The sequence below is a fragment of the Vulpes vulpes genome, chromosome 1 (assembly GCF_048418805.1).
Source record: "Vulpes vulpes isolate BD-2025 chromosome 1, VulVul3, whole genome shotgun sequence".
NCBI lineage: Eukaryota > Metazoa > Chordata > Mammalia > Carnivora > Canidae > Vulpes > Vulpes vulpes.
In genome coordinates, this window is record NC_132780.1 from 187,321,331 (window position 1) to 187,337,473 (window position 16,143).

Consider the following 16,143-nt stretch of genomic DNA (forward strand, 5'->3'; position numbering starts at 1 on the left):
CTTCTCACATTACTGTACCCACTTGAAAAATTAATCAAAAACTTTAAAAACTTTATATAGTTAAGCATATATAAAAATCCAATTTCCAATGTCTCAGAGAAGGGTCTTGGTTATTCTAACAGATAAAGAAATCTTTATTAGCTCAGAGGCTGTCTGAAGAAGTGTACAGGTGATGGGTGATAGAGAAAATAAATCACAAACGTCTGTTTGGCTCTCCGACCAAATATGTTTGGTCCTGTGTTGAAAAAAAAATACTGTGGACTCCACTTTTGCTATCTCATATATGCTTTAAACATATTTTAACTAAGATTTTTATATATTTTAACTAGTTTCACTTCTTTCTTTTCTCTTCCCTTCACTTCTGAATATAGCGTGTGTTGGTTGTAGGGAACTTTATAATTTAGTCCACTTGCTAGAGAATATTGAGATGGGATTGCAAAAGAACCAGAGAGCAATTGGATATAACCAGCTAAAGTTTTGTAAAAGACTACCACAAACAAGCCAGCATCTGAATATTTCCTCCTGTATGGAGGCCAAAAAGGGGAAGATTTTCCCTGCTGCATGCTTAAAAGTGATGCTCAGGCTTTCTCATATTTCTGTCTTGGATTTGAAGGCTGAGACAGTAATGTTAAAACCCAACAATAGTTTGAGGTTAATGATGGAAGTGGTGGTTATCAAACTGAGAATCCAAGGGACATGGAAGTATATGCTCACAAACTTTTGAAATCACTTCTTGATGAGAAATATGGAAGGATATTACTTTTGACGTTTCCTCATGCTGCAGTATGATTTCATATCAATGATAGACTTGAAGGGGTGTTCCTGCTTCCTAATACTTTATTTTGAAGATTTACTGAGTTAAGAAGATAGATGCATTAAATTTTTTTTTTCCTTTGCTGACCCACCTACCTACTTGGCTCTGCCACAGAACATCAGTCTGGAACTGTGCAAGAAGCAGCAACAGGAATGTCACTAAGCTTCTAGTCCAGGATATTATGGAAAGTAACTCTTATAAAGATTAAAGTGTTCAAAAAGTTCTCCTATTTTAAGGTAATTAAGGGATTCAACAACTGGAAGACCTGCTTTTTAGGTTTTTGGTATAATCTGAATTTGCAATGCAATCAGTTATGGAGAGAGAAGGGAGACAATGAAACAATTTTATTACCAATTTCACCTACTTTTTCATCATAATTCCAATAATGAAAATATCTCTAAAAAACTAGAAAAGCAGAAGATAAATTTATCTATAAATCTATGGAGGGAAAGAGGAATATCTACATTTATAAGTAGTAGAAGGAATCACAAAGTACCATATTAACTGACTGTACCATATAAAATGCAATAACTTCTTTTTTAAGTTTTTTTTTTTTAAACTTATTCATTAGAAAAGAGAAGGAGAGGAGAGAGACACTCAAGTATACTCTGCACTCAGCGCACAGCCCCTTGTGGGGCTTGATTTTATGACCCAAGCTAAAACCAACAGTTGGATGCTTAACTGTGTCACCTAGCCACCCCAAAATGCAAAATCTACTATTTGTAAAAAGCTATAAGACAAAAAGACATCCAAGGAATTAGCAAAAGTAATTAATAAGAGCAGATGAGGGACTAATGTGTGTATATGTATGTAGTAATAAATATTTATGGAAAAGATTGTTATATGAAGTTTCAGAGGGGTGTGTGTGTGTCTGTGTTTTTTCTTTTTTAAAGATTTTATTTATTTATTCATGATAGACATACACACAGAGAGAGAGAGAGAGGCAGAAACACAGGCAGAGGGAGAAGCAGGCTCCATGCAGGGAGTCCGACGTGGGACTCAATCCCGAGTCTCCAGGATCAGGCCCTGGACTGAAGGTGGTGCTAAACCGCTGAGCCACCTGGGCTGCCCTGTCTGTGTGTTTTAATTTGCTAAGGCTCTTATACAAATCTATTAAGAAAGATGCTAAAAAAAAAAAAAAAAAAAAAAAAAAGAAAGATGCTATACAGCAAAAGATAAAAGTCCAAAGGAACAGACAAAAAAAAAAAAAAAAAAAAAAAAAAAAAAGACCAATAGTAAACAAATATATGAAAAAAAAGTTCAATCACACAAAAATCAAGATGTACATTAAAATAATAAGGAATATTTTACCTATAATATATCAATAAATTACAACAAATGAGGATATGGTAAAACTGTTGCTCTCATATACTGCTGATGATACATGTATCAATGGTAAGAACATCATTTGGTACAACCCTTTTGGAAAATAATTAGTAGTGTATATGAAAAGGTATAAGAATATCCATATTATTTGACTCATTAATTTTAAGTTTATAATGAGGAAATAAGTCTAAATAAAGAAAAACCTATGATAATGATGCACGATTATTTAATGGGATAGCCAATTAGTAGAATATAATTGTGTAGACATGAAAAATTACAGTTGCTTCAATTTTAAGGATGTTTACTACTTCATTGCAGGATAACAACAGGTTTCTAATTCTCACATTTAGTGTTTTCTAAATTTTTTAGAATAGTCATGTTATATATATATATATATATATATTAAAGATTTTATTTTATTTATTCATAGAGAGAGAGGGAGAGTGAGGCAGAGACACAGGCAGAGGGAGAAGCAGGCACCACACAGAGAGCCTGACCTGGGACTCGATCCCGGGTCTCCAGGATCACGCCCTGGGCTGCAGGCGGCGCTAAACCGCTGCGCCACCGGGGCTGCCCTCATGTTATATATTTTAAAGAAAGTTAATTTTGCAAAATTGATTCTAAGTTCCATGAGGGCAGTGAACACTCAAATAGAAAAACAAATATGAATATTATAATATATATAGGTGATGATTTAAAGGGAAGAGATGAAATATGGGTATATAAAAAAAGTATTTATCAGGAAAATATTGCAAGAAAACACATCAAAATATTAATAGTGTTAAGGTGGCAGTATTATGCATTTCCTATTTTTTCTCTAAATTTCTGCCTTGTTAAATTAAATTTTTAGTATGGATTAAAACTAAACATCATTAAATATGTAATTTCCATTATATTATAACTTGGCATGTATAAGAAATAAAAGTAAAATAGATTGCTTACCTCTCTTTCATCCATATTCAACCACTGCTTTGGATCTTCTTCAGTAGCCAGAAAGGCAATTAGTTCCAAAGCAGTAAGACGAGTTTGCCTTCTTGATGAGACAAATATCAAAACAGGTTTGGCTGGAGAATGGCTTCTAATTGCTATTGAAAAGTTGTGGAAAATAAAAGGGTAAGCTACTTATAACAGAATTTGAATGTCATTAGGATATCAAATGGATTAATGAAATTTAATGTAATTGATTTAAGTGAATTCTTGACTTGGTCATGAATTCTACTTGGATCTGTTAGCAATATTAGAGAAATGATAGGAAAGGAAAGGAGGATAAACCCACTCAGGGGAGTTTATTGCCTGGACAGGGGAAATTTAACTGTGTTAGTTCTCAGCTATATTCTGAGCTGCTGAGGCAGGTGACTCTTAGAAAAGCTGAGACCCTCCAGGTAACAGCTGTATACAAATATTCAATCAATCTAAGGTGGAGTTTTTGGATTTGTGTTTCTGCTTGCCTAAGCAATGATATTACAGAGTTAATTGGTCCTGGGGTCTGGAAGAGTCGTTATGTAGAGTGATGAAAACTCTGTAAGGAAAGCCACAGAAATTCCTTTTATTTTTTCATTACCCATCGATGGAATAATTGAGACTTTGTATCAATAAACTAGTCAGAGATAAATCAAACGAAAGTTTTGCATTTTTCCCAAACATATGTGTAAGGCTTCAAGTGGAGAGATGAAGAGAATGCTGAAGAGAGTGGAAGAGAATATCATGCCTGAGTCTATATCTGAGTGATGGCACATGGAAAGTAGACATACAGAAGAGGAAATGAATAGTTTGAAACTTGAGTCATAGGACTAAAAGAAACAAATTACCTAGAGAGCCACATAAATCATTTGACCTAATTGGAAACAAGATTTCTTTACATTGGCTCCAAAATGCTGATAAGATGGCACAAGTAAAATTTATACTTATGTGTACACAGGTCTCTTAAAACAGAGATATTTAAAAGGTTTACATAAAAAGTTCAACTTTTTTGTAATTTCTTGTTTGAAATGTGAGCTGCAGAATTTCTTTTTATGGGTTAAGAAACTAGGTTTATAACAAAAATGTTGACATGACCTTGACTATATTTAGCCCCTAAGAGTGAGAAATGAAGCCATGATAAAAATCACATTTCTAAACTCAAAGAAATATAGTGATACATTACAAGGATAATAAGTAGTTTATAAGGACAGCTACTATACTGATATCATATTTAGAGAAATATGTTTCAGTTATTTACTACTGATTTATATAACACAAAATACTTCATTTCAATCATTAGTATGCAATTGGCCATTCCCTAAGTAAATATAAGCAATCACAACAATATATACCATGAAAGATAAACTCATTTATGTTATTTTTCACTCACAGCTTATCAGAATATTACAGAATATAAATGACAATGCTTTGATAAATTATATTAGAAATACAATGTTTAAAATACACATATTAGTACAATATTGGTATCATTTGTACACATAATCATGAATGAATCTGTCTCTTTTTTAAACCTCAACATTTAATGGATTTTTGCTGCTGCAAGAACAGGTGTGGCTGAACAGTTCACGGCAGATTTATTGTTCATTAGTGATTTTATACAATGCTTCTGTGGAGGTGTAAATAATCTGAACTGCCAAGATTGGTCTCTAGTTCACAATCAATACTTTGCTTCTGTCATAAGGCTAATTACAGCAGCTAAAAAGTCACCTCACAACTGTCACCTCACAATCAACAGCAGTTCACATTAGAGAATTTATTTTGGAAGTTATTTTTAATTGATATAATAAATATTCCTTATGCAGCCTAAACAAAACATGTTTCAATGAAATAGGAGTGTTATTCTTAAATCTTTCCTGTTTGCCTAATTTGTTAGGAAGGGAAAACCAAAAAATAAAACCAAACAAAAACAGAAGCATCGTTAAAAAAAAGTACTGAAATTTGTAAGTTTTATGGTTTCTGGTAAAGATTAAGATTATGTGATTTTTTTTCTATACTTATAGCTCCTATTTATCATTTGTTCAAGCTACTACCATTAGAAAAATAACTTAATAGATTAACTTTAAGAATGATTTAATTACTTAAAAAAATACATACTTCTTTTTCTACTACCAAGACAGTATCACCTATTAAATTTCTCCATTTTCAATAGTTAATTCAACAAACATTTTTATGCCTTAGCATAAGCTTAAGTTTTACACATATGTATAAGTTGGAGCAGTATCACGCGTTCAAAGAAATCCGAATTACCTCGAGTGTACTTAAAGTCTCCCCTACAAAATGGCTGCTATTCATTCCAAGGATCTAAAGCTTACCTTGGAATGTAGGTTTATTCATACTGGCCATACGAGGACAGTAATGTTGACCCGGGAAGCCTTGAATGTGAACTTCCAGTGGAACTGGGCGTACTGATGGTCGGAAGTTGAACAAGCCCATCTAGAGTAAAACAAGAAAGAAGTCGTCATTTTCAGTTTTTATATGTAAGTTTATAATATTACAATAATCCTTAATGAAGCCAGCTAAGCCACTGTATTAGATGCCTATTTATCAGTCTTCCATGTACCTGATGAATATTGAGCCAGTCGGCAAGGTCTCTGGCATTAGCTAATGCGGTAGATAGTCCAACTATTCTAACAGGCTTTTCTGTGTGCGATGAGATGAAATTTGTTCGAGATACAATGACTTCTAGAACAGGGCCTCTTTCCTCCCCTGGGAAATAGGAATAATACATGTTAATCATTTAACAAGTCCTGATGCCACCTGCGGCAAGTATGAGAGTCAAAATGCGCAAACTGGTATCAGATACAGTGGTACCCACCAAGCAGATGGATCTCATCTATGATGAGAATAGTGACTTGTTTCACATAGTTCCTATTTTGCCAGCTTCTACTGACTCCATCCCACTTCTCTGGAGTAGTGACGATAAGGTCAGCCTTAGCAATGGATTTCATATCAGGAGTCACATCCCCAGTTAGTTCAATAACTCTGGAAGGGAAGAAAAATGATACCTTTCTCTAATAACTCATGACCTTGGAAAAGCAAAAATACCTTTCAAAACAAAAATTTATAATGCTTAACACTACTTTATCTCCCTCTCCCTCTGATTTCTGAAAGTTTCTGTGAGTCGAGTCCAAAATACATTTCTTAAGAATTCTTAAAGAATGTATAAATTCAAATCACTGATAATTTAGCTTTTACGAGGATATGTCAAACTTTGCTATGATTATGTTTACAAATTCTCTGTCCTATGTGTTTTTACAGCATTGAACTCATACTTCCTTCTCCATATGTTGGAATAAATACCTTTCTAATGAGGGAAAGTGTTAACTTATTAAGACAAAAAGAGGCATTCATTAAGAATATAATTATGTGTAAGCTTCATTTCTTTTTTCTATAGATATTACAGGCAAATTCAAACATAATTGGACATAAACAACATATGCTGAGAGAAATATGTGCTACCGCATTCTAAGAAACCCCAGGTTTTTGGGGCAGCCTGGGTGGCTCAGAGGTTTAGCGCCACCTTCGGCCCAGGGCGTGATCCTGGAGACCCGGGATCGAGTCCCATGTCAGGCTCCCTGCATGGAATGGAGCCTGCTTCTCCCTCTGTCTGTGTCTGTCTGTCTGTCTGTCTCTCTGTGTCTCTTATGAATAAGTAAATTAAATCTTTAAAAAAAAAAGACCCCAGTTTTATAGAGAGAAAGAGGGTAATCTGGAGGCCAACTCTAAATTTCAGGTAATCACTAAATAATTTTAGCATCTGTCTTAATCCTCAAAGAACAAAAAAGGGGCAAGATTAGTTTCCCCAAGTACAGTGTTCCCAAAGCTTTTGCTTATTTTTATTCATTTTTTATTTTTACAATTTATTATTTTGAATATGTAATAAATTCATATGGGTTCAGTGAATGTGTGTCTGTAACATGTCTATCTTCCAGTCACCTGGTTCTTGTTCTAAAGCAACCACACATTGATATTCTTTACCATTAAAAAAAAAGATAGAATGCTTTACTTAAAAACATTTTCTATAGTATCACTGGAGATCATTCTTTCAGTATATAAAAAGTTCATTCTTTATAGAACAATACAATATTTTGCATTGTGTAAATGTACCACAATTTATTTAGTCATGTTCTATTGGGTACTAAGGTTACCTGCAATCTTGCTATTAAAAACAATCCCACAATTAATAATCTTGTGCAATATTAAAATATCTTTTTAAAAGTCATGTTCTTTAATGAATTTCTGTTTTTCTATTAATTGTTTACATGTCAAATGCCCTCTACGTGGTTTCTGGGAGACACTCTGAATGATATGAAAGAAAAGTAAAGAGACAAAACTTCTTTTGTTTTAGAATTTAAAAATGTATTTGTTTATTTTTATTATTTTTTTTTGAAGATTTTATTTATTTATTCATGAGAGACACAGATAGAGAGAGAGAGAGAGAGAGAGAGAGAGAGAGGCAGAGACATAGGCAGAGAGAGAAGCAGGTTCCATGCAGGGAACCTGATGTGGGACTCGATCCTGAGACTCCAGGATCATGCCCTGGGCCGAAGGCAGGCGCTAAACCACTGAGCCACCCAGGGATCCCCTGAGAATTTAGAAATTTTGAAAAATTATCTTGCCAAGCAAAAACATTCATATTAAATAATTTAAGGACATTCATTTTCTAATATTAAAACAATGGGAATATTGATAACATTTTAAAATTCATCACAATATCTTTAGAATAAAAGACTATGAAGATCATTGTAAAGGCATTCAACAGGTTTATGCAAATCTTTTATTTGTTGTTCTTTTTAGGTTATTCAAAGCATGGTTTATGAATAAGCAAGAACTTACTTTTTACCAAGTTTTTCCTCTATCCTTACTTTCCAGTCATCCATTCTTTCACGTACCAGGGCCTTTAAGGGTGCAATATATACTGCCTGAAAGGGAAGGGGAGGGTAAAAAGATCTCATGAACTCAGGGACATTGTTTTCAAATAAAGGTAAACTCCATCTATATATGATAGTGTAGTTTTAAAACGTTTCTTTTATTACTGAAAAGCTTAAAATTTTAAATTAATGAGAAAAGTCATTAACTTGTTCAAACTGCCTTTATCCAAAATAGGACAGAAATACAACATAAAAAAGCTGACATAGAAAATTTTAAATATTAAAAAAAAGCTGAAGGTATTTTCTGTAGGTATTCATATTCTGATGAAAAGAAAAGTTTTCCCTGGTATTTTGATCAAGAATTATCTGAATGAAAAAGTTACTACTTTTGAAATTCTAAAGAGAGATAAATATGGTTGTTTCAATTTTAATGCAGATTTTATAAAAGATGACAGTCACACATTTAGGTGTTCTACCCTTTTAATAACAACAACAGCAACTGGTCTTTAATACTGTAGATTGTTCAGTGAAAAACAATTCCTTCTTATTAAAATGTTTCAAATTTAGAGTAGAGCTCTCATGTTGTATGTCTTATAATGTATTGATAACCACAAAATATACTCAGAATTAGGAAAACTTCATGTTAAGTAGGGAAGGAAAGCCACTAATTGAAAATCACTGAAAAAAGAAGTTAAAGCATTTCTAAAATAATATAAGATGAGGAAAATACCATGTAATTCCAATCACAATGTATGGATTAGCTCTCTTGAAAAATAGTCCTTCTAAACTGTATGTACTTCACATTTCAAGAAAGCATAAAATCAATACTTATCTGACTTATCACATTATTTTACATTAATAATATGGCCATTTGCAGAAATGTAGAATAAAAACTGCCTCTGTATCTCATGTGTATAATCAAACTATACTAGCATTTCTTTATAGCAAAAGGATTTGTTTAAAAGTCTTTATCTTATAAATATGGCTATGAATTAGGTATCTTACAATAAGGAAAGGACATGTGGAAACTAACATGTACATTAGAAACCTAACTAGAGGACTCCAAAGGTTAATATAATTTTCTTTTTTCTGGCCAGTTATTCTAATACCAATCTCGTCCCTCCAGAAAATTCACTGAGAGAGTGACAAATCTACTCAGTGAGTCCTGCTGTGTGTTTAGAACTTGCTAGTTTACAGATTATGAACTGCGTTTCCTAATTTAATGTAAGCATGTGACTCCTTCAAACAGACCTTTGAAGTAGGGTACTTGTTGAAGACTCTGAAGATAGCTAATTCGGCAGCAACGGTCTTTCCTGATCCAGTGGGTGCTCCAAGTAGGACATTACAGTCTGTGTGATACAGTGTATGAAATATTTGTGTCTGAACAGGGTTAAAGTGGCTAAAGTTGTACAGTGCTTCATATGCTTCACATCCCAAAGCTGTGATTGGTAAAGGCTGAAGATCCAGTAATTCTGAAAAGATGAAACAGGTACTGCTATACAATAACTGGAAAAAATGCAAAATACTGAACACTATCTCTCAGGAAAAATTATAACAATCCTTGATTCATTGGAGGAGAAAAAAAAAAGCTTAACATCAATTTTTATATACTAGTTACAGGTCTTCCCTCCCCCCATTACCACATTTATAATATTGATATATTGGATGTTTTTCTGGGAGAGTTCCTCATATACCAAATATAATGCTACATATATCTCTCTTTTCTAATCAGAAAAGTAATCTGAATGACAGTTATATGAAAAGATGCCTGGTGTAGAAGAAAATTAAATCTACCCTAATCTGTAGAAAAAGGAAAACCACCTGCAAAACTGCAATACTAAAATGATTACCAATAACAAATTTCCTTTGATCTGTTAGAAAACTAACCAAACTATAATCGTTGAGTGAGCTATTTATTTACCCAATGTAAACTAAAATAAACTTAAAATAATTATCGGAAGAAACTTAGGTGGAAATTTCAAATCAGAGAGTGCGTGGGTAAAAAAAGGAACTGTGCTGAGAAAACACAGGAACAAACAAATTCAGTTGTATCTCATTCTATAAACTAGAGCTCTAGGAGATTAGATAGTTAAAATTATTTAGAGAAATAAAGCTATATGCTCTTGAACTTGACAGACATTGTATTTTCCCACAATCCAGAAAGGTATCAGTTAGAAACCTGGAAGGCAGCTTTACTCTCAGGATTATTTCATTGAAGAGGATTCTACCCATTTGAAGTCTGAATAAGGAGGAAAAAAAAAATCTGGAAGGACATGGTGGTCTGTATCCTGAGTGAGATCTTTGTAGCACAGTTTCAAAAGAGAAAGTATAGAGAATTCTCTTCCCCAAAATTGTACTTAAAAATGAAAAGCTACTGGGATCCCTGGGTGGCGCAGCGGTTTGGCGCCTGCCTTTGGCCCAGGGCACGATCCTGGAGACCCGGGATCGAATCCCACGTCGGGCTCCCGGTGCATGGAGCCTGCTTCTCCCTCTGCCTGTGTCTCTGCCTCTCTCTCTCTCTCTCTCTCTGTGTGACTATCATAAATAAATAAAAATTAAAAAAAATGAAAAGCTATTTTTAAAATATTATCTTAGTCCCACAGTTCTAATTTAATAGATATGTAATTGAGAGCTGACTGCCTAAATTCTCTATAGCATATCATAATCTCCTAAATTTTCTGTAGCACTGAAAACTCAAGAAGGGAGGAAGTTTTAACTTGCAATGCTAATCATAGACATATTCTTAATAGGAGCTAAAAAATAAACATTTTGGTATATACTGACAATGCTAAATTATGATGATTCACTTCTGTGAAATGTGAAGAATTTTCTTGTTTGATTTAGCCTCAACAGGGTGGCCACACATACACTCAGCCAAAAAGAACTGGGAATCATTGAGGTTACATCATACATTTCTAATATCAACTGAGATGTCACAGTGGTGCATTTAACTGCTTTTTAAAGTGTAGTCAGAAGTCAACTAATTATATAAATAGGGTGATAGGTGCTTGGCCACTCAACAGAGAAGTGATTAAATGAGCATTAAAATATAATGTTAACGCATGTTAAAATTAAGTACTGCAGTCAAAGAGATCTAGTAGTGATGATGTTAGCGTATATTTTAAAATTAAAGCACTGAACATTTCTACATATTTTGAGATTCTAGATATCATATTTGGCATATTTGATTGAAGAAAAGCAGAAAGGTCCTCTTCAATGAGTATGTAAGTGTAAGTAGATATTGCAATCTCATTTCTCTATGTTGACAAACTTTTTAGTTCTGTCAAGATATCAATGTGGTTTAAAGCTATAATCTAAAATATTTCTCTTCAAGATAAGCTAATAAAAATATTTCTCTTCAAGATAAGCTAATAAACATATATTTGACAAACATGGCAAAGACATTAATGCCTGCTTCCATTTCCCAAAGTACTGTTAAAAAATGTATTCATTAAAAATAATAAGAAATAACATTTTTATTTTGGAAAAAGTTTGTCTTCAGAAGAATTATATGAAAAAAAATGACCATTTTTCTCTAAATTAAGGGGCTCTTGAAATCATTAATTATGAAGGCTCAATGAGAAGAAATACGTTTAATACACTAATAGCTCAATCTAAAGATTTTTTTTTAAATAGAATATAGGGGGTTTAAAACTACCACTTTAAACATTTATTCATGAAATTCTGCTTCTTTAATAAGTCAAAATATAAAGACGCTTCCTCATGTTACAAAAATCTAAAATGGATTTTTGTTAGTTATGACAATGAAAAACTGTTACATGATATTGCAGATTACCATATACCCTTTTATCATATGCGTGTGGGAGAAGAGAATATAAAAGGTACATGTTGTTTGGAGGATGAATGACTTGACATATAGTGAATCCATTCTGTACTGATATCATAACCTGACTTCTTAATATTAGCTTTCTTTTTTTTGGTGCAGGAGCATACTATATGAAGAAAAATAACCTGCAATTTACTTTAATTAATTCATTTAACACACTAGAAATAAGTTTAAGTAACTAGTAATAAGCACAAAGAAAAAGGATACCTCAAAAGTTTCCCAGAGAGCAGATTAAATGGCAATACTTTAATGGAAAAGGAAGGAGATATGGAGACACTGTAGTGATTATGTATAAAAATACAGATAAAGGCATAATAATACTGAAGTAGTGCGTCTCCAGTTTTTTAGAACTATGATGATTGAACTAGGCTTAAGGTTTTTGGAACTCAAAATTAAGGCCCACCATTAAGCTCTACCAAATGTATATATAGATTTGAATTTGAAAAGCTCTTCAAACTATATTGAGAAATAAATAGGATTCTGATTCAGATTTAGACAACTTTAAAGCATAGACACTTGCAACTTTAATTAAAACAACATTTTTTGCAAAATCAGTGATGATTCAAGTTACTATTCAATGTTACCTGTATGGGGAGGATGTCTCTCTGGTAGAATCAGATGTTGAAAGTTGATAATACATACAGCTTCAGCTCCTAACCATCTATCAGACACTGCTCGGATGTAATACTGGGAAGGCAAAGGCTCAAAAATAGGGATTGTAAATACCAGAAGTTGAGCTTCTTTACTAATGACCTAATGTGAAATAAAGTCTCAAATGAATATGAATATTCTGATACCAAAAAGCCTTAGTCTATTGTTAGGACAATGCTATCTACAGAAACAGGTACTAAACAGAAGAAAATTATCTTGGGTTTCTAAATAGCTGAGACAGTCAGGCACTTCAGAAATTTCTATGTGGTTCTCTGCTGAGGATACCTGATATTATAAAAGTAAAATTTATACTCAATTTATATTATTTATATATGTATATCATTATGTACTAATAGATTACCAGTTTTATTCACTATCAGAATTTCCCAAACTTCCTTCATAAAATCATGATTTTTACCAATTATTTACTTAATATTTTTCTTTGAATTCTACTACCACCTTAAGTCAAATAACAGAATCTAGCATAAGTAGAAGGTAATCATGAAAACAAACACTGCTGTAAAATTCTATTGCTGTCCTCCCACGGTTCCCAGCCTAAAGCTTGCTTTCTCTATGATAAAAAGAGAAATCACAGATGAAGCATCACAGTTAAAGATATGCTAGCACCAAATTGAGTCTTTTGGGATTTATGGAAAATTTTTAAAAGTGTCCTTTTCACAATGTGAGTAAATACTCTTTAGTATTTTATTTTTGTAATGTATAAAGTTGTTTTTATTTATTTAATTTTATTTTATCGATTACATTATTTATCCTATCCAGGTGACATATTCCTTTCCTCTGAAAGTCATGTCTTAAACCATGATAAAGATTACAATTCCATTTCTCAAACTAAGATCACATTGATTGCACAAATACAATTACATGAATACAAATCCAATTCCTGTTTTCTTTGAACCCAAACAGAAAATATATATATAAAAATAAAGCTTTAAAGGAACTATGAAATTACAGATATCGTAAAAACAGAAATTATTTAGTTTATATTTTCTTCTTTCTATGATAGCAGCATAATAAGAGTGACACACCCATGTTTACCTGCTTTTTTAGAACGAGAAAATACTCTGAATGATAAATATGATCATTTGTAGGGTCTTCTACCCAAATCCACCAAGGTTCTCCTACTGTCCCATGGACCTAGAAGAAAAAAAATATTCTAATACTAAGTATATTTTAACTCAAGGAAGGGATATTGTAGTTTGCAAATCCAGCACCTATTCTCTCTCTTTTTAACAGCTTTATTGATACATAATTTACTTAACAAAGTTTACTCAATTAAAGTATGCAGTTCAGTGGTTTTAAGAGATTTATAAAGTTGTATAACCATCTCCATAATCTAATTTTAGAATTACCCCCAAAAAGAAACCTTGTTCCCTTTTGCAGTCACTATTTATCTTTCCCTACTGTCCCAATCTCCAAGCTTGACAACCACAATCTACTTTCTTTTAAAAATTTGCCTTTTTATATTGGACATTTCATATAAATGTAATCATATAATATGTGGTCTTCTTTGGCTTCTTTCATTTACCATGTTTTCAAGGTTAATTCATGTTGTATCATGCAATAGTACTTCATTCTTTTTCACTGACAAATAATATTCCATTGGATAGATAGATATGCTGTATTTTGTATACCCATTATTCTCCCTCTGTTTTTATTTTCCTTAACAAAGCCCAGTCATGTTCAGTGTCCCTATCTCTTTTATGTGACTCAGGAGTAGGTGACCTCATTACTCAGGATGATTTTGATTAGAACAAGCCTATCAGCTTACAGTATTCCACTTATAACAAACAGCTTGTGCCCAATACTGGCCCAATTAGACTGAAGAAAAGGCCTTATGGTCCATGCTCAGGGTTCATGAAATAGGGGTGAGTTCATCTTTCCCAGTTAAATGTGAACAAGTAAGCATAGAAAACATTTGGAAAGTGTCCAAGTGTATCAGGACAGCAAAAAGATGGGCCCTAAATGATAGTCATAAATAGACTCAATCATTTTTAAGGTCTATTCTACCCATGGACCTTTTATTGTGGAAGATAATATTTTTCTCCGTAAGTCAGTTTAAGATAAGTCAGGTTTTCTATTCTTTCAGCCAAGAATAGAAACTGTTAACTATATAAACTATCAAATATTCTATCTAATGAATTAAACTGTAGAAGATGTTTTTATGGATACTGACAGAAGAAAACAGTGTGAAAAAAGGAAATAAAACTTGTATGCATTTCAAAAACCCTATATTAAATATAAAATGAAATAGGAGTATATGGCTAACTAATTTTATATTTTATGTAAAATTTTTTGTTTATAGAAATATTAAATATAATTTTATATCACTTAGCTCTCACAGAAATTCTGTGAGAAAGAAAATTATTATTATTATCCATGTTTCAGATGAGAAAATTGAAGGAATTACTGGTTAGGACAGTTTAAGATCATTGGTAAATTTGGATTAGGACTATGGTTGGGTAATTTTTAAGCATGTTGTGAATAAAATTAATTCACATTAAAGACATACTAAAAATCTCAGGTAATGTAGAAGGTATTTACTTATACTTAATTAGAACCTTACGATAATCATGTAAAGTAGGCATTGCTACTACAATTACAGATTTACTTGGCTTCCTCACTGACTTCTTGAAAGGATTGAGACTTATTTGCTTTTGTATCTACAATCTCTACTGTAGTTTTTGTACAGTAACTGCTGCAAAAAATAGACCTTAAAAATGTTGACAAAATAAGAAGAGGACCCAGAGTACATCTTCATATATATATATATATATATACATATATATATATATTTGCATATATACATATTTGTATATACACACACATATGATTTTATATGTTGATATATGAAAAAATAAAGCTAAAATATAAAATATGGTCAATGTACCACAAAATTATCTACTTGTACATATTTTATAAATGATTATATCTGAAATAGTTATGTATGGGAATACCAGGGTGGGGAGAGATCACAAACAGATGTGACTAACTATAAACATAGTTACCATAAAGATTTAGAAAGAAGAATAAAAGCGGTAAAAACAGAAACCGGAATGTGTTGGGTGCCAAGGAAGGGCATTTTCAAGAAGGACAATGTATAATGCTGAATGTCAGAGAAGTAAAGAAAATAACTGAGAAAAAAGTCATTTATTATGGCAACCAGTTAGGTTTTGGTGATCACTGAGAAAGTAGACTCAGCAGGAAAGAAAATGGTGACCAGGAGAAAATAAAGAAGTCCCTTTCTATGTGTCTAATGGTAAAGAAAAGAGGAGATAGATAGTTTGAGAAATATTAGGATTTTAAAAGGGCTCTTTAAGCACAAAGAATGTTGACCCTTTTAGTGGGCTAAAATGACAGAGTAAGTGGAGTTGGCAAAAATGAAGATACCAGAGAGAAAATTGAAGAAGACAGAATTATGCAAAGTCTTTATGTAAGTGAATCCACTAAACTACTGCTCAATGTTGAACTTTCAGGTACCTTAGATGTTCTGTAGAGGTCTCACTGCTTGACATATTAATATATTGTATCACGTTTTTAAAAGGATGATACAATGTTTTAAATGAATCTTCAGTGCATATTCTTTTTAGAGTTTTCTATATGCCTCAAGGACAGCTGTAAGGAGATATAGTTGA

The 16,143-nt window shown here is 32.5% G+C and overlaps 1 protein-coding gene across 3 annotated transcripts in view; it reads right to left on the reverse strand.

The window, feature by feature from the left end:
- The window catches only part of ASCC3 (activating signal cointegrator 1 complex subunit 3), a 340,865-nt gene that overhangs the window by 102,769 nt on the left and 221,953 nt on the right, over positions 1-16,143 (reverse strand). For all 3 annotated transcript variants that reach the window (XM_026002925.2, XM_026002927.2, XM_026002926.2), the window contains exons 23-30: positions 13,547-13,645; positions 12,424-12,592; positions 9,244-9,464; positions 7,958-8,043; positions 5,937-6,103; positions 5,682-5,827; positions 5,434-5,554; positions 3,083-3,225 (exon numbers count right to left, since the gene is read on the reverse strand). In XM_026002925.2, coding sequence (XP_025858710.2) covers positions 3,083-3,225; positions 5,434-5,554; positions 5,682-5,827; positions 5,937-6,103; positions 7,958-8,043; positions 9,244-9,464; positions 12,424-12,592; positions 13,547-13,645 — 1,152 coding nt within the window. The remainder of the gene's footprint in view (positions 1-3,082; positions 3,226-5,433; positions 5,555-5,681; positions 5,828-5,936; positions 6,104-7,957; positions 8,044-9,243; positions 9,465-12,423; positions 12,593-13,546; positions 13,646-16,143) is intronic.